The sequence below is a fragment of the Argentina silus genome, assembly GCF_951799395.1.
Source record: "Argentina silus genome assembly, chromosome: 6".
NCBI lineage: Eukaryota > Metazoa > Chordata > Actinopteri > Argentiniformes > Argentinidae > Argentina > Argentina silus.
In genome coordinates this window covers 20996298-21018416 of record NC_139660.1, presented here as the reverse complement: position 1 = coordinate 21018416, position 22119 = coordinate 20996298, and the positions used below count along the sequence as shown (strand labels likewise).

Sequence of the window (22119 nt, the reverse complement as noted above, 5' to 3'; positions counted from 1 at the left end):
GTGCGTGTGTATTTTTTAAATGGCACTATTTTGTAATGTCTCCTCAACTCTTATCAATGTTTATAAACAACTTTTATATGCACTGAGCCAGTCATTCACATTGTTAAGAGATGTCATTGTCATTATATTTTTAGAATGATTATACCTGCTTTACTATTATTTGTTAGTCACTTGAAGTTGTATGTAAAATATACCACAAAATCTTTCTGCTTTGTAGTTACTTCATCTTCTGGTGAGAGTTAACTGGGATTTTGTTTGCTTTTGTCTACGTCTTTGTAGATGGTGTAAACAAAGTACAAAACATGTGATCCAAAAAGCCAATTTAGGCTGTACACAATATAGCCTAATTTCCAACCACTGTCTTATTATTTTTTAATGTCAGTGTTACAGTATTTATGTATGCAATATTGTTCTGTTCTTTATTTTTTAATTATTATTTTCAACAACAAAAAAAGTGCCAATAAAAGAAAATTGAATCAATTATTGTGATGCTTGACATTATTCACATGTAGGCCCATGTGATGTTATGAATTACTCCACATTTATTTCATAGGAAAATTTGACATGGTCCTCCCACCCGCTCTCACCCACTGAAATAGACTCCCTGAGAGACAGGGAGCATAGATGTATGAGTAGGAAATGGATGCGATACCCTTGAAGGAAACCTAAATCATTCCTGTCTGTGTCGTTAGGGTTAGGGTTAGGGTTAGGGTTAGGATTAGGGTTAGGGTTAACCCTGATGTAGTACTATATACAAAACCGGGTGCAGGTAACCATAGTTACAATACTTTTCGACACGTGACTAGCAACAAGTAAACAGAGAGGCACTTAGCTAGCTAGACATACTATGTATTTTTTTAAAAAGCCTCTGACAGGCTTAAACTTATTTATTTCTGCGGGCTACACGTTATCTATTTGGCAATGGCTACAATGATTTGTGTGCACCACAAATCAACTTTTCCAGTAGATATCGATTCCGGGAGGAAGGAGAGCAGGACAGACGCCCAGGCTATGCTAATGATGGAGCACTGACCTGAAATGGGAGCAGGCGCATCAATATCTCTATGTGTAAGTTTCATTTCGCTTTTTTAAAATGAATTAGCTTCAATTCATTAGCAATTAATGAACTCCAATGTCATGATTCTTTTTAGTTAGGCAGCAATTGTAGGTTTCTGAGTGGACCAAAGGCGCTAATATACACCCAACACCCAAATGAAAGTTGGAATTTGTAGCGTACCGGCTGGACCAGAGCTAGGACTAGGTTAGGGGCTAGAGTTAGGACTAGGTTAGGGGCTAGAGTTAGGGCTGGAACTAGGGTTAGGGTACGTTGATATGTCCCCAACGTTGCCCCTCCACTCCCCTCAATTCTATCCCCATAAATCCATAAACTTCAGGGGTCCCACACCTAAAACTTGACGTTTTTGGTACTTTTTCTGTGTGTAGAACGGCACGTCAGCTGTGAGAATCCGGAAGCACAATGCGAAGATCAGTCCTGAGCGGACGGTTCCAGACCCAGACCCAGACCCAGACCCTGGTCCTGCCGCCAACCCTGTCTTTGGTGTAGCCCTGGACAGCCTGAGGGAAGACGGGCAGCTTGTGTGTGGAGTGCCCGTTGTAATGCAACACATGGTGGAGTTCTTGGAAACAAATGGTAGGGCATCACACTGCAAATACACACACACACACACACACACACACACACACACACACACACACACACACACACAGCCACATGGCTTCATCCACAAAATACTCTCTCTCTCTCTCTCTCTCCAGGTGTTCATCAGAGGGGCTTGTTCCGCCTGTCTGGCTCGGTGGTGCGGACCAGGCAGCTGAGGCAGCGGTGGGACAGGAGGGAGTCGGTGGATCTGGAGATGGTGGGCGATATCCCCACCGTGGCCTCACTGCTCAAGCTCTTCCTCAGGGAGCTGCCTAGCCCGCTGGTACCAGAACTACAGCGCCAGGACCTGGTCCTTAGCCTCACAGGTATGTCTGAGGCCTGGACCCAGACAGCCTGGTCTAGAGGCAGGAGAGAGCAGTCACACTTATGTGTTAGAGCATTGTTGCATGGATATTCCTGCATGCTATCCAAGTCGTCAGCAGCTGGTATTCAGTGTATGTGGTCGTTATTATAATGTTATTTTATGTTTTATTTTATGCACTGTGAGATTATTCTTGTATAATGAAAAGCTCTTTATAAATGTAATACATTATTATTATTGTTATTGTTATTATTATTATTATTAGTTGAGATGTGTGACATTGCTTTGTGTCATCAAGCACTCTACCCTAAAGACCTCTTCACCCCCACTACCCCCCTGTACAGTTTCTCTACTGTAAATAGATTTGTTTTACTTATGATGACTGATAGATAGATTCACTTACTTTAAACAAATGTACTTTTAGTTGTAAGTCGCTTTAGATAAAGGCATTTGCTAAATGTCAAAAATGTAAATGTAAGTCAAGCATGCCCCACTAACAATCACATCTGCAATGGCTTAGCACCATATAGATAGAATCCAGGTGTCAGTTTCCATAGGATACGAGCCTATGTCTTACCTTTAACTTTGATCTGACATTATGGGTGAGACCAGAACGCTGGCAGAGGGAAAACACAGACTGTTAAGCCATTAAAGTGTTACCTTTGGTCCCCGCTAACATACCATACTACTCTCACAGGGATTACAAATGTACCTTTGTGATGTGGGTAAAAGAGTTTAGTGATACATAATGCTTGTTTACATCATACATTGCCCTGTAGTTAATATAAGCCGTTTAGCTGACGCTATTATCCAAAGCGACTTACATTGCAGTGAGTGCATACATTTCAGTATATATGGCCCCAGCAGGAACCACACCCACAACCTAAGCGTTGTTAGCGCCGTGCTCTACCAACTGAGCCACAGAGGACCACAGTGATTACTTGTGATTAACTTCACAACTCTTCTTTTTCAGAATGTAGAGACAAGGCAAAGCTGAACGAGGCCCTGAAAGAGAAACTCTGCAGCCTACCTGCTGACAGTCACAGCATCCTGTCGTACCTCGTCCACTTCCTGTCCAGGGTGGCATCTCACAGCCAATCAAATCACATGCCTGTGGAGAACCTGGCCACAGTCTTTGGACCCTGTATATTCCAGTAAGTCAACACGGCCGAACCCATTCTCATAGTTTAGTTTAGGGTTACGGTTCGACTGTAGGGCATTGAACTTGGGTGAACTTTACAGAGGACAGATGATTGTGCACAATAGCTGCGTTAAATGACGCTAGAACATTGTCCCCAACTTGTATTCAGTGCGTTAGCAATCTTCAACAAACGAATGCACCCGTTAAACAATTCCAAATAAGCTATGTGGGTGGAGTGGGTTAAGGAAGTGGGTGTGGGGAGAGTTGAGGATAAGGCAGGACAGACAGCAGACAGACAAGAGTAACACAAGTTCTAGTCCAGCTGCTCTCTCCTGTTTACAAAGGTCATCTGTATGTGTAAACAAACAAGACCCCCGGGGACCGTACCCTTTCCATGTCCCTGCTCCGGCCCCACCCTGTGGAAGGACTCATTTAGACCAGTCAAGCCCCCTGCTCACCCCTGTCCTCAACTCCTCCCTCCTCCCCAACAAACTTCCCTGAGCTCTGCAAACACCAGGGAAGGTTGTTGTCACACTGTAAATTTTGCTGAGTAAAATAATATGACAGCTAATAAAAGAGTGGAGGGGGTGGGACGGGGGCGCAGGGGTTGGCAGCCAGTTGACCCTGACTGTCCTTCCAGGAAAGAGGGGGAGGAGAAAGAGAGTGAAAGAGAGGAGAGAGGGCAGCAGCTGTTACAAGGGCATTCCCATCCAGAGCCCCCCCCCCCCCTTCAGCCTTTCATACATTAACACAAGTGCTTGTCACACACCTCTGTTTCTGGCATGGCTCCCCCATCATTGTCACACATGCTTCTCATCCGTCGCTTTCTGGGAAAACCTGTCGCACGCAAACACCACCTATTAATACCTCTAATGTTCCACCGACTATTTCCCCTGAGTTCTCTAGTCTGCACACAGTGTAGTTGGTTCCACTCAGCCTGATCAGCCCAACGAAGACACTAACAGATGGTAACGACAAAAAACCTCTTTGGGAAAAAAAAACGTGTTTTCAGGTGAACATATGAAGACCTCCCTGGAGTCAAGAAGTGTCTTTCCACTGTAAAGGTGTAACAAGCTAATCATGTCCTTGGAGTTTAGGCCAGGTGGATGCTGCTGAGGTGTGGCTGGGTAAGGGGGCTGGGTAGGGGGGCTGGGTATAGAGGCTGGGTAAGGGGGCTGGGTATGGGGGCTGGGTATAGAGGCTGGGTATGGGGGCTGGGTATGGGGGCTGGGTATAGAGGCTGGGTATGGGGGCTGAGTATGGGGGCTGGGTATGGGGGCTGGGTATGGAGGCTGGGTATAGAGGCTGGGTATAGAGGCTGGGTATGGGGGCTGGGTATAGAGGCTGGGTATGGAGGCTGAGTATGGGGGCTGGGTATAGAGGCTGGGTATGGGGGCTGAGTATGGGGGCTGGGTAAGGGGGCTGGGTATGGAGGCTGGGTATAGAGGCTGGGTATAGAGGCTGGGTATGGGGGCTGGGTATGGGGGCTGGGCATGGTGGCTGGGTAGGGGGGCTGGGTATGGAGGCTGGGTATGGGGGCTGGGTATGGAGGCTGGGCATGGTGGCTGGGTATGGGGGCTGGGTATAGAGGCTGGGTATGGCACCACCAGCAGTTTGAGAACTCAATCGACGCATTATTGAAACTCAGTTGAACAATACAATACAAGACGTGTTGTGGAAGAATGACTGATATGGTTGTTCATAGAGGACTCTGGTCAGAACTGTCTCGATTTCGATTCTGAATTAGAAGATGGGACCTGGAATTTCAATTCCAGAATTGTCTTGATTTCTATTTCTATTCTATTCAAACTGCAATACATATTAAATTGCACCAGATGGCGCTATTAAGGAGATTCATATTCATATACATGTACTATACCTGTTGGTACATATAGTTATAGACACTGTATGTATCTAATCTTATAGTCATTGACAGTCTCCACTATTTAAATAGAAGATCTGTGAATATCACATTTGGGGTGCCGAGCAGAGCAAAAAATACCGTACAATACTCTACAGCAGGTTTTTATTTTACCTTGATTTAAACAACGGTTCTGAGAACTGTATTTTATTTTTTCATCACATGTATGCACATGCAAATGATGGCCCTTAGGCCCATTCCCTCTGGCACAGTATTTTGAAATGGCAGTTAGATTTTCCTCTCCTGGTTTCCCACCTCCTCCCCTGCACAGTGTCCCTGCTGGGCCCAGGATGCTGGAGGAACAGAGCGTGTGTAACGCCCTGCTGCTCCACCTGCTGACACACCGGTCTGACCTTTTTATCCTTCCTCCGGACCTCCCCGACACCCAACCCGCCCGGCACACCCCATCACCCCTCCCTCCAGCTCTCTCTGCCCTGTCCCACTTTGAGGTGAGACATGCTCACTTTCTCCCCCCCCCGGGGGGGGGCGGGGGGGCAATATGGACCGTTCAAACATTGCATCTCTTCTGGGTGCCTTTGGATCAGGGGAGGCTGGTGGAGGTAGAAATCGGAGGACGGGGGCTCATTGTAATGCATGGAACGGAATGAGGGACGGTATGATATCATTCCTGATTCCCTTCCATGCATTCCAATGAGCCCCCCGTCCTCCGACTTCGACCTCCACCAGCCCCCGCTGCTTTGGAGAGTTGACAAAGTAATGTGCCACACCGTGGTGTAATGAACAAAGTTAACTGTGACCACAGAGAGACGGACTGTGGCTGACAGAGAAGAATCGGACCCCAACCCAGAAAGCATGGTTCCTGCGGTGCAGATTGATTTCCATGTCAAAGTTCCAGTCTGACCTTTATTCAAATTGTCATGCTGCTGTTTTTAATGAATTATACAGGATATCCTTCGTCTTCCCACTAACCCCTGTGAAGTCAGGTGCTACGTTTCACGACCCAGCACACTGGAACAATGAACTCCTGTATTACTCCTGTATTTCCTCTGCAGGCGAAAAACAGAAACACTGAAACACTGTTTCTGGTCGGACAATATCTACACTATTGCATATGGTAGTGTGGTAGTGAAACCTGTTGTCACAGTACTGTGTGTGTGTGTGTGTGTGTGTGTGTGTGTGTGTGTGTGTGTGTGTGTGTGAGTGTGTGTGTGCGTGTGCGTGTGCGTGTGTGTGTGTGTGGCCCAGGGCCCTCTCAACACCTCCCACTCAGGTGAGAGTTATGGAGGAAAGTTGGAAGGAGATGACACCACAGCACCCTGGGACATGGAGACACCTCCCAGCTACGACAGGTATGGTACCCTGCATGTTTCTGAGAAAGCTAATACACGTATGTGCACTTATTCAGACAATGAACGTTCCCGGGAAGAGCACACTCTCTGAACAAAGTCTGGAACATAAGGTTTGGGAGGTAAGCTTATCCCAGAGGTAGCATTCAAGGGCATCCGGTTATGCGGTTCACACAACCTAAGCTTGTTTACAAGCTACAGTAGGAGTTGCTCCCGTTAAAGCTTTGCTGTTCTAGTCAGCAGAGAGGACCGACAGCGGAGGCTTTCCACTCAGGTCTTACCTTCACAACCCTCTGGAAGTCTCATACTTTGATATCAAATCACTTCACCATTAAAATATCGTTTTTTTCTTTTCTTTTGATAATCGATGAGTTAGCGGTACGCCCGTGAGAATATAACCCTATTGACACCAGGTTGATTTAAAGGTAGACTCTGGGACTTGGGGGGGATGCCAGGAAGTCACGGCAATTTCTACCAGAGATATTTGGAGTTAGGAAAGACGTGAAGAACGGTAGACACTCGTTAGACGCGCGTGCCGTAGTCGATGGTCTCCTGTCGTTTCTTGATTCGACTCCGTTTTGAAATGATCTCTGGTCGTGTCAACCCGCTTTTTTTTGTCATATCCCAGAGTCTACCTTTAACCTTGAGTAATCTGATCTGGTTCACCTGAGGTGAGCTTAGCCTGACCTGGTGTCCTGGTAGTGTACTTTATCAACTGTAAGATTAGCACCTCTAGATTATTATTATTATTATTATTACATAATAACACCTCTGACGTATTAAGAATTGGCCCATTCCCTTGGCTCAATTGTTTTGTGTTAGGGTTCGGGTCAGTGCCAGTTGAAAGGTACTGTAGCCGATGCTGGAAAGAGAAACTATTTGCACTGTGTTTGAATTGTGGTTGTGGTGGTTTTTCTGGTTGTTGTTTTGCTGTGTGACATGCTGAGCATTTTGAAATATTGACTATGAAGCACTATTCGTCACCTTGGCAGAAATATGCCACCCACATTTCTGAACTTTGCCCTGAAATGAATGCAGCCTGTTGACACTTCGGAGTGTCCTTTTTCATAACTTTATGAATTGATGATTGCATTTATGATGCATTATGTCCTAAACATTATGTAAGGCCGTGATTGTTTGACAACTTTATTACTGCGGTGTGTGCAAAAACATATGTGACTCCTGACCCTGTGTGCGTGCGTGCGTGCGTGTATGCGTGTGTCCGTCTGCCCTCTGTCACCTGTGTGTGTGTGTGTGTCCGTGCGCATGTGCCTGTCTGGTGTTCCCCTGTATGTTATCACCAACAACAAGTCGTGTATAATGTTGAACTCAGCGTCTACAAAAAGGTTCTAAAACAGGGTGTCAGTTGTCTCGCCCTGACGTCGGTTACATAACTGTAGGAGTCCCTCAGCGGACGGTCTCTTGTGAAGATGCAGTCATGCGTCCGGTACGAAAAAAAAAGACGATAGTCAGGAACTAAAGGGACAGGGCCTGGAGGGGGGAACGGTGCTCCATCTGGAGACAGCTGTACTCTTCCAGGACCGGAGCCCTTGAAAGGATGAGCCGCTATGTGTCCCTCTGTTAGGATCAGAGACGTCAGGCCCTCAGGTCTAGAGAGAGAGAGAGAGAGAGAGTTGAACACATCTGTCATCCGTCATCTGAGGAGGGAGTAGATGGATCTATATGGAGGTAACATTAGAGTGGGGGAGGTGCTCTTTAGTCCAGACCATCCATGTCCTCAAGGGTTTTGTATCGTGTAGTGACCTCCTGGGGAATGTTCATGGACGTGTGTGTGTGTGTGTGTGTGTGTGTGTGTGTGTGTGTGTGTGGGTGTATGTGTGTGTGTGTGTGTGTGTGTGTGTGTGGCATCCTCCTGGGTAATGTTCATGGACATGTGCTCCTACATACAATATTACTGGTTAGCCCTGGTTCCACTAAAGACATATCATCCACACCAGGGGAGGCTGGTGGAGGTAGAAATCGGAGGACGGGCCTCATTGCAATACATAGAATGGAATTACATAGAGTGCATTACAGTGAGCCCCGTCCTCCGATGTCTACCTCCACCAGCTGTTGAAAACGAGTTCACTCTTCCATGGGATCAGATAAGACACACATGTGAGGCTAATGAGAAACACTGGTTCCACTAAAGACTCGTCATCCGCACCAGGGGAGGCCGGTGGAGGTAGAAATCAGAGGACGGGGGCTCATTGTAACGCGCGGAACGGAATGAGGAACGCTATCAAACACGCTTTAGTTCCGTTCCTCACTCCGTTCCGTGCGTTACGGCGAGCCCGTCCTCCGATGCCTACCTCCACCGGCCTCCGCCGACGTACTGGGATGTTTCACTGTTTCCCTCCCAATTATCCGTGGATAAAAATAGCCTCTTCGGTCGCTGGCGGAAAGAGCAGGGAAGTGGAGCGATAAATAATTGGTCCACAAGACGCATCAGAATGTTACAGCCATCTGTTTCAAAGCAACTTTACTTTTGCTCTCAAAACGGGGAGACGTCCGCCCCGTTAGTGAGAGCGGAAAGGTATTTTTGGGGCTTGGATGTGTTTGCCAAGTACTAGGAATGCAGCGAGAGAAGTTCCTGACTGTCCGTTATTGCTCTCCCTCGGCACTGCATGTGACTGCATATGCACATGTACTTGGTGATTAATAGAGTGTGTGTGTGTGTGTGTGTGTGTGTGTGTGTGTGTGTGTGTGTGTGTGTTTGTGTGTATTTGCAGTGTGATGCTCTACAGCCTGTCCAGGGCTACACCGAAGACAGGGTGTCTGTGTCTGTGTCTGTGTCTCTGTATGCGCACACACACACACACACACACACACACACACTCTATTAATCACCAAGTACATGTGCACATGCAGTCACATGCAGGTGCGTGTGTGCATGCGTGTGTGTGTGTGCGCGATAGCGTGTGTGGACTGGACCGTTCCAGACAGAACATCCTGTCTTGCCAAGAGCAGGCCTTCAGCCAGATACACACTTGACCCCCCAGCCACAAGATGGCCAACTCTTCTGTGTGTCAAAGAGTTCACGGCCAAACTGCTGACATCTGACAACTCGCACACAGCTGACGTACCAGATTGAGAAACAACACAGTCTGTCTGTCTGAAGTGTGTGTGCATGCGTGTGTGTGTGTGTGTGTCTGTGTCTGTGTGTCTGTGTGTGTGCATGTGTGTGTCTGCGTGTGTGCGTGTGTGTGCGTGTGCGTGTGTGTGTGTGTGTGTGTGTGTTATATTACTGTGTCTGAGTTGAAGTTCAGTTAAAATGAGTTCATATCACATAGGACACAACAGATGCCCCTAATTAATTACCGAAAGAGATCCTCTGTTGAATTAGCATTGAGCATAAAGAGGCTGAGATTTGTTATGTTATTGGCCACAAATGGAGTCAGACTCAGGGCTCCTATCGTATGTCTATGGAGGTCTGTGTATGCAGGCAGAGCTCCTGGTTAGTCATATGTACGATCACTGCAAGACTCGATGCTACAGGCTGAACATTGAGGCTCTGTCAGTCAAGATGTCTTGTCTCTTTAGAGTTGTGTTCTACTTTATGAGGGTCTGGGTAAGAGGCTCTGTGTGTCTGTGTCTGTGTCTGTGTCTGTGTCAGTGTCTGTGTCTGTGTCTGTGTCTGTCTGTGTCTGTCTGTGTGTCCGTGTCTGTGTCTGTGTGTCTATGTCTGTGTGTCAGTGTCTGTGTCTGTGTGTCTATGTCTGTGTGTCTGTGTCTATGTCTGTGTCTGTGTCTGTGTGTCTGTGTGCGTTGAGGTCTGGTTACAAGGCGCGCTGCTCACGGACAGCCTCTGACCTACTTTCACCTGGGCCAGAGAGCTGTCATTGGCTGACCCTGCACACAACCGACTCCTGGGCTGGGAAGGCTTCAGCACTATGCCTCTGGGTGCCACTCTGCTTTGCATGGGTGTCATCGCATTCGCTCGCCCCCTCTCTCTCTTCTGCTTCTGATTCTCCTGTATCTGTCCCAAAGTAAAGCCGGACGTCTGATGAGCTAGAGGGTTTTGGTCCTGGTGTAGCTTCGGTTAAGCCCGGCCGTCCTTCTCCATGTACTCCTGTCTCCTCTGCTTCAGCCTGTCAGACAGCGGCCACGGAGCCACAGTGCTTTGCGAGTAAGGGCTGAATGTTTACTCCTTAAAGATTTGCATGTTTAGGACTATTTTCCATGGTTTAGATAGCGGTTTAGACTACTTTAGTGACATGTGGAAACGGTGCTCGCAATGTTACATGGAAACGGTGCGAGCGATATTATATGTGCACGAAACCTGCGTTGTTAATGACTGTCCTATTTTCATGCTTGGTTGCTGTGGATGAAACGTGGTTTGTTGGAGATGCAAACTGACGGACTGGTTAGAGTCATACAGGGTCTGCGTGTTTTGCACTTGTTTTGCAACTCAAATGAGGTGAATGAAGGGGAGCGGAGTTAGGAGTTGCTGTTGATCCTGACTCTGAGAGGGAGGGAGGGGGGGGGGAGAGGGAGGGAGGGAGAGAGGGAGGGAGGAAGGGAGAGGGAGGGAGTGAGTGAGGGAGGGAGGGGGAGAGGGAGCGAGAGAGGAAGGAAGGGAGGGAAGGAGGGGCAAAACTTGGTTGATTTGAGTGGCCCTCACAATGTCTTACGACTTTGTGAAACTCATTAAAAGATGATTGAATTGAATGCCACTTATTCTCTTGTCTGAATGACATGTTTGAGCAGTTGTGTTGGTGCTGGTGTGGTTGCATGGATACTCCAACACACATGGAACGTCCTCCTAGTTGCCCAATAGGAGCAGTAGCCATATGTATGCTAAACATGACTCATAGCATTTATCTGTATTCATCCTATTTCTATCATATCCCCTACCTGTATTCATTGTACTCACATATCTTATTGTAAAAACCCCATCTTGATTCATGGGAATGATACTATCCTATCTACTGTATGGTCCGGTGTTAGTTCATACTGTTTTCACTTTAAGATAATTGACTTTGTGAAAAGCACTTTACAAATACATGTGATTGATTGATTGATTGATTGATATCACTCTGTGTGCAGTCCTGAGCATCCGGAGCTGTCCTGTAGGAGCAACTCTGACATCCCCCCACACACACAGCACCTGAGCCCAGCCCTGCTGGAGGAGGAGGGGGATGGGGACGGGGACCTGAGCCCAGCCCTGCTGGAGGAGGAGGAGGGGGGCGGGGATGGAGACCGTGGCTTTGAGCTCCCCTGCCCTGCTGATCCTGCTGGTCCTGGATCCGCCATGGAGAGCTGGAACCATCCACGTCACAGCCAGCAGCCTGGCGAGGAGGCGGAGGAGGAGGAGGAGGAGGAGGAGGAGGAGGAGGAGGAGGAGGAGACGGGATGTCCCACGGAAAGGTGAGTCCCTCTCTGCTTTATTTGTTTGTGAAATACTCTGTTGTGATCCCCTGTCTTGAACAGACCATAACCATCAACCCTTCCTTCTAGTGTTGAAAAGCTTTTCAAATCCCAGGCCAATCAGAGTAGATAACAGGAGTGGATGTGTGTATCTGAAATGTGTTGAGGGATGGACTGTCCCGAGCTGCCGTTGAGCCGGAGCGTCTCTCCCTGATCAGGACAGGGTCCCAACCAGCGGAGAAGGAGACGGAGGAGGATCAGGAGAGGCTCGGCGCTCCCACAACCCTCAACAAAGTTAGCGGTCGCCAGGTGTGTGTTGTAGATTTGCTCTCTTTCTTTCTTTCTTTCTTTCTTTCTCTCTCTCTCTCTCTCTCTCTCCCTCCCTCCCTCCCCCTCTCCCCCCCACCTAACACAACACGAGCTAGTGCTATGTCTTTAACAGAGAATATAATTCATTCAGTGATATACAGCAGCACATGACACATCCAGGTCTATTTTCAATCTGATAATGCCATGCAGAGAGACCGGGCTCATGAACATTGCTTTGATTCGTCTTGTCCTTGATGGCTGAATGCGTGTGTCATCGGCGCATGTATTTAGTTCAATGTCATGGGCCAAATACTTGAGCTGCACTTTGCATTTGGTTTTGACTGGTACCATGGAACGAATGGAATAGTCCCAGGAGTGCAAACTAAGCAGAATGAAGTGCACCTCAAATACTTTTGAGCGATGTGTATTTAATGTGTCCCAATCTGGCGGCAATCATTTCATTTGAGATCGGGGTCATTTGTGTCAGTGGCACAGTAATGAGTTTCTGAAGTTGAATACCGTTGATTAGCGTTGGTTTCACGCATGGGCGTGAGTGTGAGTCCATGCAGGTGTGTGTGTGTGTGTGTGTGTGTGTGTGTGTGTGTGTGTGTGTGTGTGTGTGTGTGTGTGTGTGTGTGTGTGTGTGTGTGTGTGTGTGTGTGTGTGTGTGTGTGTGTGTGTGTGTGTGTGTGTGTGTGTGTGTGTGTGTGTGTGTGTGTGTGTGTGTGTTTGACTATGACTACCTGCTTTCAGCTGCTGCAGGAGAAGAGAGGAGGAGGAGATTTTAGCAGTAAGCTGTGTTACCATGTGAGTAACTCCTAATTAAGTCATTCCTTTTCACTGATCGACTACACACTCATTAACTAATTAACGCTACAGTGTGTAGCTGAACAGCATACTGTATATAAAAGACACTTTTTCTCTCTCTCTCTCACACACACACACACACACACACACACACACACACACACACACACACACACACACCATGTTGTTTGTCTGTCTGAGGTGCTGGGAATAAAAAGCCCCCTAGATCAACAGAAGCACCACTCTCTCTACTGTAGGTGTGCATGTTTGTGTCAACTATTGTACTATGAGTTTTGTTACGTGTGTGTGTGTGTGTGTGTGTGTGTGTGTGTGTGTGTGTGTGTGTGTGTGTGTGTGTGTGTGTGTGAGTAACAGCAGCCTCTCCTCTCCCTACGTCTTCTCTATGACACACAGTTATGTTTTGTTTTCTGAAGGAACAGCCAAAGCAAGGAGGGGCGTGGCTAGGCTAGGCTAGGCTAGACCCTCATCTGATCATGAGGTTAATGGACTGAATGAACCCCATGTGTCCCCCCTCCCCAACCCCCCCACCACACCCCCCCAAAGCCCATGTTCATGCATAATAACATCGTTTTCTCATAACACAGCTTACAAAACACCCTGCTCCCCACTGCCACACACACTAAGCAAACAGCATCACTCTGTCTGCTGTCCAATTAGGACGCTCTGGCTAATGTTACCATGGAGACGTTACCCCCCCCCCCCACACACACACACGCACGCACCCCTCCCTCCACCTTGTTTCCCCACACGCGTGGTTTTCCCGATGTTTTTCCGACACGCGCTATTGAATAATCCATGTGGAGGAGAGCCGGAGCAGCAGCGGTGCACCAACGGTGGCGGGAACGCCGGCGCTCTGGGGAAAAACCAGGGATTTAGGATTTCTGACACACACGCACGCGATTGGATCAGGGAATCCGGGAGCGCCGCCAACAGACTGCGAGACTCTGTGAGGAATTTACGGAACACCGGCGCGTATCCCGGAATTCCTGCTTCCAAAGGAAGCCTGACGAAACGCCGACACCGAGCGATCGGAGCGTCGGGATTATTCCTGGCTTGCTGTCACAGGGGGACCCGGACCCGAAGAGACCTTCTGCCGGACTGATCAGAGCAGCCCCCTGTTCAGTCTTGACAGATTAATAGCTAATGTAACAACTTAACGCCCCCCCCCCCCCCACCCCTCCACCACGTTTCCCCCTTCTGTACATGCTAGGTCACATGGAAACAGCAGAGGATAGCATCCCTCTCAGGAATACTGCTCTAAAGACCAGGATCAGGACCTCCTCTCCACCTACCCACCTACCTAGCTGACTACCTACCCACCTACCTAGTTGACTACCTACCTACCTAGCTGACTATCTACCCACCTACCTACCTACCTAGCTGACTACCTACCTACCTAGCTGACTACCTACCCACCTACCTACCTACCTACCTACCCATCTACCAACCGACCTACTGCCCTCCCTCCCTCCCTCCCTCCCCACCCACCCACCTACCTCCCTGAAGGCATGTTCTGCTTCTGCTTCCAGAGCCCCTCCTTCAAGCTGCAGGCCCTGGAGGCTGAGCTGTCACCCCCGCCACCCTCGCTGCTCGGACCCCCCCAGGACCATCCAGGACACCCTACCTGTGCCAAAGAACCCACCCTGCCCCTCCACCACCCCCTCGCGGACCAGAGCCAGGACATCTGTCCCTCACAGACAGGTAAGGGAACAGGGAACACCCCCCCCCCCCCCCCCCCTACTCCTCTCATATCTCTCCCTCTGCTGATCTCTCCCTTCTTCTCTCATATCTCTCCCTCTGCTGATCTCTCCCATCTTCTCTCATCTCTCCCTCCGCTGATCTCTCCCTTCTCTCCTATCTCTCCCTCTGCTGATCTCTCCCATCTTCTCTCATATCTCTCCCTCTGCTGATCTCTCCCTTCTTCTCTCATATCTCTCCCTCTGCTGATCTCTCCCATCTTCTCTCATCTCTCCCTCCGCTGATCTCTCCCTTCTCTCCTATCTCCCCCTCTGCTGATCTCTCCCATCTTCTCTCATATCTCTCCCTCTGCTGATCTCTCCCTTCTTCTCTCATATCTCTCCCTCTGCTGATCTCTCCCATCTTCTCTCATCTCTCCCTCCGCTGATCTCTCCCTTCTCTCCTATCTCTCCCTCTGCTGATCTCTCCCTTCTTCTCTCATATCTCTCCCTCCGCTGATCTCTCCCTTCTTCTCTCATATCTCTCCCTCCGCTGATCTCTCCCATCTCTCATATCTCTCCCTCTGCTGATCTCTCCCTTCTTCTCTCATATCTCTCCCTTCTTCTCTCATATCTCTCCCTCCGCTGATCTCTCCCATCTCTCATATCTCTCTCCGCTGATCTCTCCCTTCTTCTCTCCTATCTTCTTCTCTTATCGTCTCTTCTCCCTCTCCCCCCTCCTCCTATCATAATAATATAATAATAATGATATTATTATATAATAATCCTCTACCCATTCCATGTGTTATTCGTCTTGATCCTCCATATCCAGTCAGTCAATGCATTTATTGAGTGAATTAGACTGATTAGATTAGATTAGATAGTAGTTTATTGTCTGTTTGTGCAGAAATGTGTTTTGCCTCACGTGCTCCAAACAAGGTAAAAGGTACATGAACACAAGGTTGTTTTTGTAGAGCTTAGCGCAGGTGCACAGTCCTGCTCCTGCCTCTGTGTCTAACGTGTTAAAGGACTACTTTACTCAAAAATCATTTTCAAGTATTTCACTCGTCAGTCCACCATAAGGATGGTCCCTAAAATATGAATATTTTGTGCATTAAAGCTTCATAAACATACTTCCTGGAATAGTGATTTGATGATGCAAAACTTCAATAATCAGCAAATGTCTGTCATTAGGATATCTATGAGGCTTTAATGCACAACATATTGATATTTTGGTGGTGGACTGATGAGAAATATACTTGAAAATGTTAACGTAACCTTCACCCTAAGCCTTGAAAATGTTTTTTTTTAAAGTACTCCTTCAGCCTATAATGATGGTATTGTCTCTCTCTCTGAACCACTGTTCTCTCTCTTCCTGGAGAAGCCAGCCCGGTCCAGAGTACCCCTGCGTCTCCCTCTGGAGGGAGTGACAGTGATACCCAGCTCCCCCCCGGGCCCAGCCCGCTCCTCCAGCGCTTCGCCCCGGGAGACCCCCCCCTGCCGTCCCCCCGCTGCTCCAACCTCAGCCAGAGTCAGCGCTTCAACACGGACCCCGACACCGCACCCTCCCCACCCTGCTCCCAACACATCCAGATGTAAGAGTGTGTGTGTGTGTGTGTGTGTGTGTGTGTGTGTGTGTGTGTGTGTGTGTGTGTGTGTGTGTGTGTGCGCGCGCGTGTGTGCGTGTGCGTTTGTGTGTGTGTGTGCTGGTGTGTGTGTGTGCTGGTGTGTGTGTGTGTGTGCTTAGTATTTGTCTAAATCTGATTGTGTCTGTCTCAGTGTGTTACTCAGATGTACAGTATTTATCTGTGTGCGCGTGTGTTTCATGCATGTCATATGCATATGTACAGTATGTGATGGGTAGATGGGTGGTCTCTCCCTGTCTCTTCAGGGCTCACTGCAATGCGAGGACCGATCCACCAGAGGGAGCCAAAGAGGCGCTGTCCCTTACCCTGTTGAACAGACACATGCACACCCTGAAGAAGAGGATTCGCCGCTTTGAGGAGCGCTTCGAACAGGAGAGACACTATAGGGTGAGACGTCAAAGACGCCATAAACACGTTAAACAGCTTTTATGGAGGATTTTTTTTTTTTTTTATGGCCCAGAAGCTAAAGTAGTTAGTTTCATATTCACGGTTTAGCTGATAAGGACAGATAAGCCCCTTAGTTCAGTCTGGGTCTCATAAAGACAAAGGGAGTGTGTTTCCTCTGGCCGAGTCAAAGAGTCAAGGCCACCTATCCGTCTCCACCTCCGTGATCCAGCTCAGACTGGTTCAAACCGCTCTCTCTCTCCATCTACTGTCTGTGTCTGGGGGTGAGAAGTTGAGGTTTCACTTTCCTTCTGGAAGAGATGAGGAGAAGAGATGAGGAGAAGAGATGTTGGTGGTGTAGAAGCAGAGTGAATGCAACTTTGGCTGTTGAGCTCTGTGTGAAGATAGTTACCATATTTTGACTCAAATAGACCTATATGATGAATATGACAGTAATATCGTAAACTGAACACATGCAAGTCTGTTCCATCATTGTGTGTGTGTGTGTGTGTGTGTGTGTGTGTGTGTGTGTGTGTGTCAGCCGGCACACAATGACAAGACGTCCCATCCAGAGGTGGCCAGACTCATGAAGGAGCTCAGCAGGTCTCGTAAGCAGCTCAAAGGTGAGACCATGGCTAGGTGTACTACACACACACACACACAAATACAGGGGAGGCTGGTGGAGGTAGAAATCAGAGGACGGGCTCATCGTACACAAGGAATGGAATAAGGAATGGTGTAAAACACACGTGTTTGATACCATTCCTCGTTCCATTCCATGCATCCTCCGATTTCTACCTCCACCAGCCTCCACTGGAGCAAATACAGTGCTGTATGATCAGTGGATGTCCATAGCATATTGCAGATGGATGTCGGGTCATTGAGTGGGCTAGGTTGTATGATAAGACTTCAAAACATTTTCATTGGTGTAAAAGTGGCCCATTATATATATATATATAAGTCACCGGCTTTTACACTCAGAGGAGACAACCACCACCATCACCTTAGAGGCAGAGTAGGTTTTTCCTTTTGTAAAGATATGCTGCATCCATATCTGTATTTGTTAGATATATATTTGTTAAGATATATATTTGTGAGAATTCAATGTGTTTGAACTTTGACCTTTGAATCCCTCTGTCCCTGACCCTACAGAGCTGAAACTGAGACAATGCGTCGAGGGGCTCAGAGAGCACAGGGGGGCCGTGATCCCAGAGACGTGCAGTTCCAGCAGAGGCCAGCAGGGGGCCACCCAACAGCACCATCTCCACCACGGTAGCAACCAACCCTCAGTGGAGGAGACGGTCCACCTCCTGACCACCAGGCTGAAGGAGAGACGTCTGGAGCTGGCTCTGCCTGACAGCATCAAGGTACACATGCTCTTGAAAAAGGCACCTTTGATGAATGATATTATGATTATTATAATATATATATATATATATATATTCTTTTGTGTGAGTCCCGTTTTCATTCACAAAGTTATTGCTCTAAATTGAGGACCTGTTAGTAAAATGAGTTAAATTGAGCGCCCTTGTTAGTAAAATGAAGAAAATCTAAGAGATTTTTTTCTGACAATGCGCAAAGACCCTCAGTCTATATTCACGTCAAGGTACAACCTGCTCAATGACCAGACAATGGCCAGGAACAACACCATCGACATACATGATATCATTAAAAAATACCGTCCAGGCTTTGTAGGGATCTATTCCCCCCCTACAGTGCCAACCCCTACCCTACCCTACCATACAACCCTGGTTGGACAGTTTCTGCTCATCAACTGTTCACTTCTCATCCAACGTCAAAGAGAATATGTTCCCAATGACCTACCTGGTTAGACGGAGTTCAAATAGATGAAATAAATAACTAACAAGCACACACATAAAACTGGCTTATCATATGTAACACAACGTGTGTGTGTGTGTGCGTTTGTTACTGTCTGGTTATGAGTGTACAGCCTTGTGTCTGACTGTATGGCTGCTGTGTGACTCTGTTGGTTAGGAGATGAGCCAGACTCAGATGGCTCTGGAGAAGACCAGCCTACAGAAGAGTCTGCTCCACTTTGAGAGCCAGCACGGACGGCCGGTAAGACTGCTGTGTGTGTATGGGTGTGGTGTATGGTGGGTGTGGGTGTGGTGTATGGTGTGTGGGTGGTTTGGTGTATGGTGGGTGTGGGTGTGGTGTATGGTGGGTGTGGGTGTGGTGTATGGTGGGTGTGGTCTATGGTGGGTGTGGGTGTGGTGTATGGTGTGTGGGTGGTTTGGTGTATGGTGGGTGTGGTGTATGGTGGGTGTGGGTGTGGTGTATGGTGTGTGTGGGTGTGGGGTGTGTCTGTGTGTCATTGTGCCATTTAACAGATACTTCTCTCCAAAGCGACTTCCAGTATATGGTCAGCGGGAATCGAACCGACAACCTATGTGTTGCTCGTGCCGTGGGTTAGGGTGAGAACACCTAAGCCACACAGGACCAGAGGTGTTGTGTACATCTCTGCGGTGTCTGTTGGGTGTGTACCATTTCACCCCCGTGTCTACTTGAGCTGTAGTGTTTCACCACATGGAGAAGTGTTAGTTGTTTCATCGTAGTCTCTCTTTGTATCGTATCAGCCGGTCTCTCTGAACATGAGTCATTTGTTGTGAATGCGTTTGAACCCACTCCGAACAACGTGATTCATGTGTTTGTGTTATGTGTGTGTTTTCAGAGCACCAGACAAGCGCGGACTCTAATGAAGCCTCTCTACGATCGCTACCGTCTCGTTAAACAGCTCCTGCCTGTCGCCTCCGCTACCCCAGTCATCGCAACCATTGTGAGTCACACACACACACACACACACACACACACACACAGTTTTAGAGTCACGCCAATCTCAGCACTCTGAATCACCTCAGCGGTGTCGTGTGTGTGTGTGTGTGTGTCAGCAGGAGGAAGAGGAGGGGTCTGATGAGGAGTGTGTGAAGCGCAGCCCCAAGAGGTCTCAGTCAGCATCGTACCGCGGCTCTGCGGAGGAGTCACTGCGCGTGCCGCTGCAGACGGTCGCCGAGACTCCCCTCGTGTCCCCTCTGGAGGAGGTCAAAGGCCTACAGCCACACATCGTCACCATGGCGACCCTACACGAAGCATCTAGGTAAGTCCCTACGCATAAAAACCACACTCTCACTCAGCAAATCCTTTGTCAAACCTCCATTCAAAGGACTTGGATGTTGATGTACTGGAGCTTAGTAGGAGTGCTTAGTGATTTACCTGGTTGTTGTCTTATTTAATGTTGTGGTAATGCACGCGCGCACACACACACACACACACGTTGATTCTCCCATCCCCCTGGTTCTGTTCTGTAGGTCAGAGCTGCTGGAGCAGCTGAGGGTGACGAGGGCAGAGAAGAGACACCTCCGCTCCTCTCTGACAGACTTCCAGGACCACTTCTTCAGGCAGACCGGCCGGTAAGAACACTCTCCACACACACACACACACACACACTCGGACGCTCGGTTTTTCCTTTTTATTTTATTTTTAATAAATTTGAACATTTTTTTTTTTTTTTTTTTTCCATCGTTCAATAATTCCTTGTGAAAAATCAAGAAGAAGAGAAAAAAAAAAAGAAAAACATCCACAAAAAGAATCGGTTCAACAGCGTGATGCACACTCACTTAACGTTAATACGACACACACAAGTACTTAGGAGAGATCGAGAACTGTACACATAGCGTTTTTTGTCGTTGTTGTTTTGTTTTTTTAAAGTAAAATACAATGTTGTGATTACAATACTCACTGTACAAAGCTATCAGAGTAAGATAAGGCAACGCAGGGACGATACCAGTGATGGAAGCTGCAGCCCGTCTCAACGTGTTCTTGTTGTTGTCCTCTTCTTTTAAAGGAGCGTCCAGAAGGAGGACCGAGGGCCCATGGCAGAGGAGTACAGCGAGTATAAGAACCTCAAAGCTAAACTGCGCTTACTGGAAGCCCTGCTCAGTAAACAGGATGCTCCGAAGACCGGCTGAGCCGTCATCACAGTGGGACTTTTTATTTTATTTATTTTTTTAAATAGTTCCTTTTTTTTTTTTTTTTCATAACTCACTTTTCAACCTTTTATTTTCAGAGCAATTTCTTTGTGTGTGAGATGCCGGTAGAGTAGTTGGTGTTTGTGGTTTCATGCTATGCTTTTAAACGTCGATGCACTTTAGATGACTGCGACTCTTCCCTGGGTGAAAACGGGATGACCCAACAGTTGTTCGGCAAAAGCAACTTTTCAGCACCTCAACACGTCCCTTGGTCATTCATGACAAAATGAGTTATGAAATTGTTGCGAGTGAAACACTATTTAGGTTTCAGGAAAACAAAAAGAGAGAGAACACTATATTAACACAGTTGATGTTAAATACACTTCAGTTTCTAAGCTATTTTATGGCACTTTATGTCACTTGCTTTATTCTGGCCAAAGTACTGTGGTTTAACAGTTACATGGTCTATGTTGAAATGCTGCGCTTTGAAAAGGGCCTTCGTCTGGCGAGGAGGCCGTCATCCAAATACACAAGCGGACAATCCTGTTGCATGTCTGTGCATGTCAATGGTTTTTTTTTGTCCTACATTGTGCTATGATATGTCACAGAATTTTCCTAGTTGATATGATACAATTGTGGTAATTCAAGTTTTTACTTTACCTTGAAAGAAAAAAAAATTACCTTGGAAAAAAAAAGAGTTGTTAATGTTGGCATAGTGCAAGTTATTCCTGCTGTCAAATGTTTTATCCCCCGTTCACTTGAAAAACATTTCCCCCCTACCCATAATGCCATTCTCTACATTGATCAAAGCCATTGGACATTGTGCACTTCAGGTTTATATATATTTTTTTTATACATCAGTAAAAAATAAAAATTTTTTTTTCCACATTTTACTCTGCTGCTAAACACAGTTTATGGTTCCTTTTTAACTAGAATAAATGAAATAAAAAGGTCACGCTGCAGAAAGGGAGCTATGGTCTGACTTAGGTACTGACATACCGACAGTTATCAAACGCATGCTGCACACCGCCGCTTCATGCTCTTAAAGGGTGACCGAGCGGGTCACGTGATATTGGAGTTCATATGCTGTTAAGAGGCTGTAGTATTGGGTGTTAGTATCGCGTGTTAGGCCTTCAGCAGTTTTGTGTCTGTTTGTGTTACGTTTGGCATCAAGATGATGCTGCAGCCTTAAGGTAGTACCAGTCTCTGCCACTAGAGGGTATGTATGGAGCAACTTAGATCTGTCTGAACTGGAAACTATTAAGTAACACTTTCCAGCGGGGGAGGCTGGTGGAGGTAGAAATCGGAGGACGGGCTTATTGTAATGAATGGAATGAGGACAAACATACCTTTGATACCATATCTCATTCCGTTCCGTGCATTACAGTGAGCCCCCGCCCTCTGATTTCTACCTCCGCCAGCCTCCCCTGCTTTCCAGGGGAGACAGAAAAACAGGAACACGAACATCTGTCTTCACAGGAGAGAACAACAGAAAAAACAGGTCGAAACAACAGGAGAGGAAATAAAAGAGAAGAAAAACTGCGAATCCATGCAGGGCCAGTTTTTAAG

At 47.5% G+C, this 22119-nt stretch overlaps 1 protein-coding gene across 1 annotated transcript; it reads left to right on the top strand.

Annotated features, from left to right (window-relative positions):
• Positions 1-1038: 1038 nt before the first annotated feature.
• Positions 1039-21503, top strand: LOC310806316 (protein FAM13A-like; the record flags this gene model as incomplete). Its single annotated transcript, XM_083672368.1, has 19 exons — positions 1039-1068; positions 1444-1651; positions 1777-1986; positions 2956-3136; positions 5316-5493; positions 6251-6354; positions 11401-11645; positions 11906-12030; positions 12784-12837; positions 14388-14559; positions 15919-16129; positions 16426-16567; positions 17106-17187; positions 17717-17931; positions 18560-18643; positions 19257-19361; positions 19477-19679; positions 19891-19992; positions 20427-21503. 19 exons carry the CDS (start codon positions 1039-1041, stop codon positions 20548-20550), a joined length of 2775 nt encoding a protein of 924 aa, XP_083528494.1. The 3' UTR covers positions 20551-21503.
• Between the last annotated feature and the right edge of the window lie 616 nt (positions 21504-22119).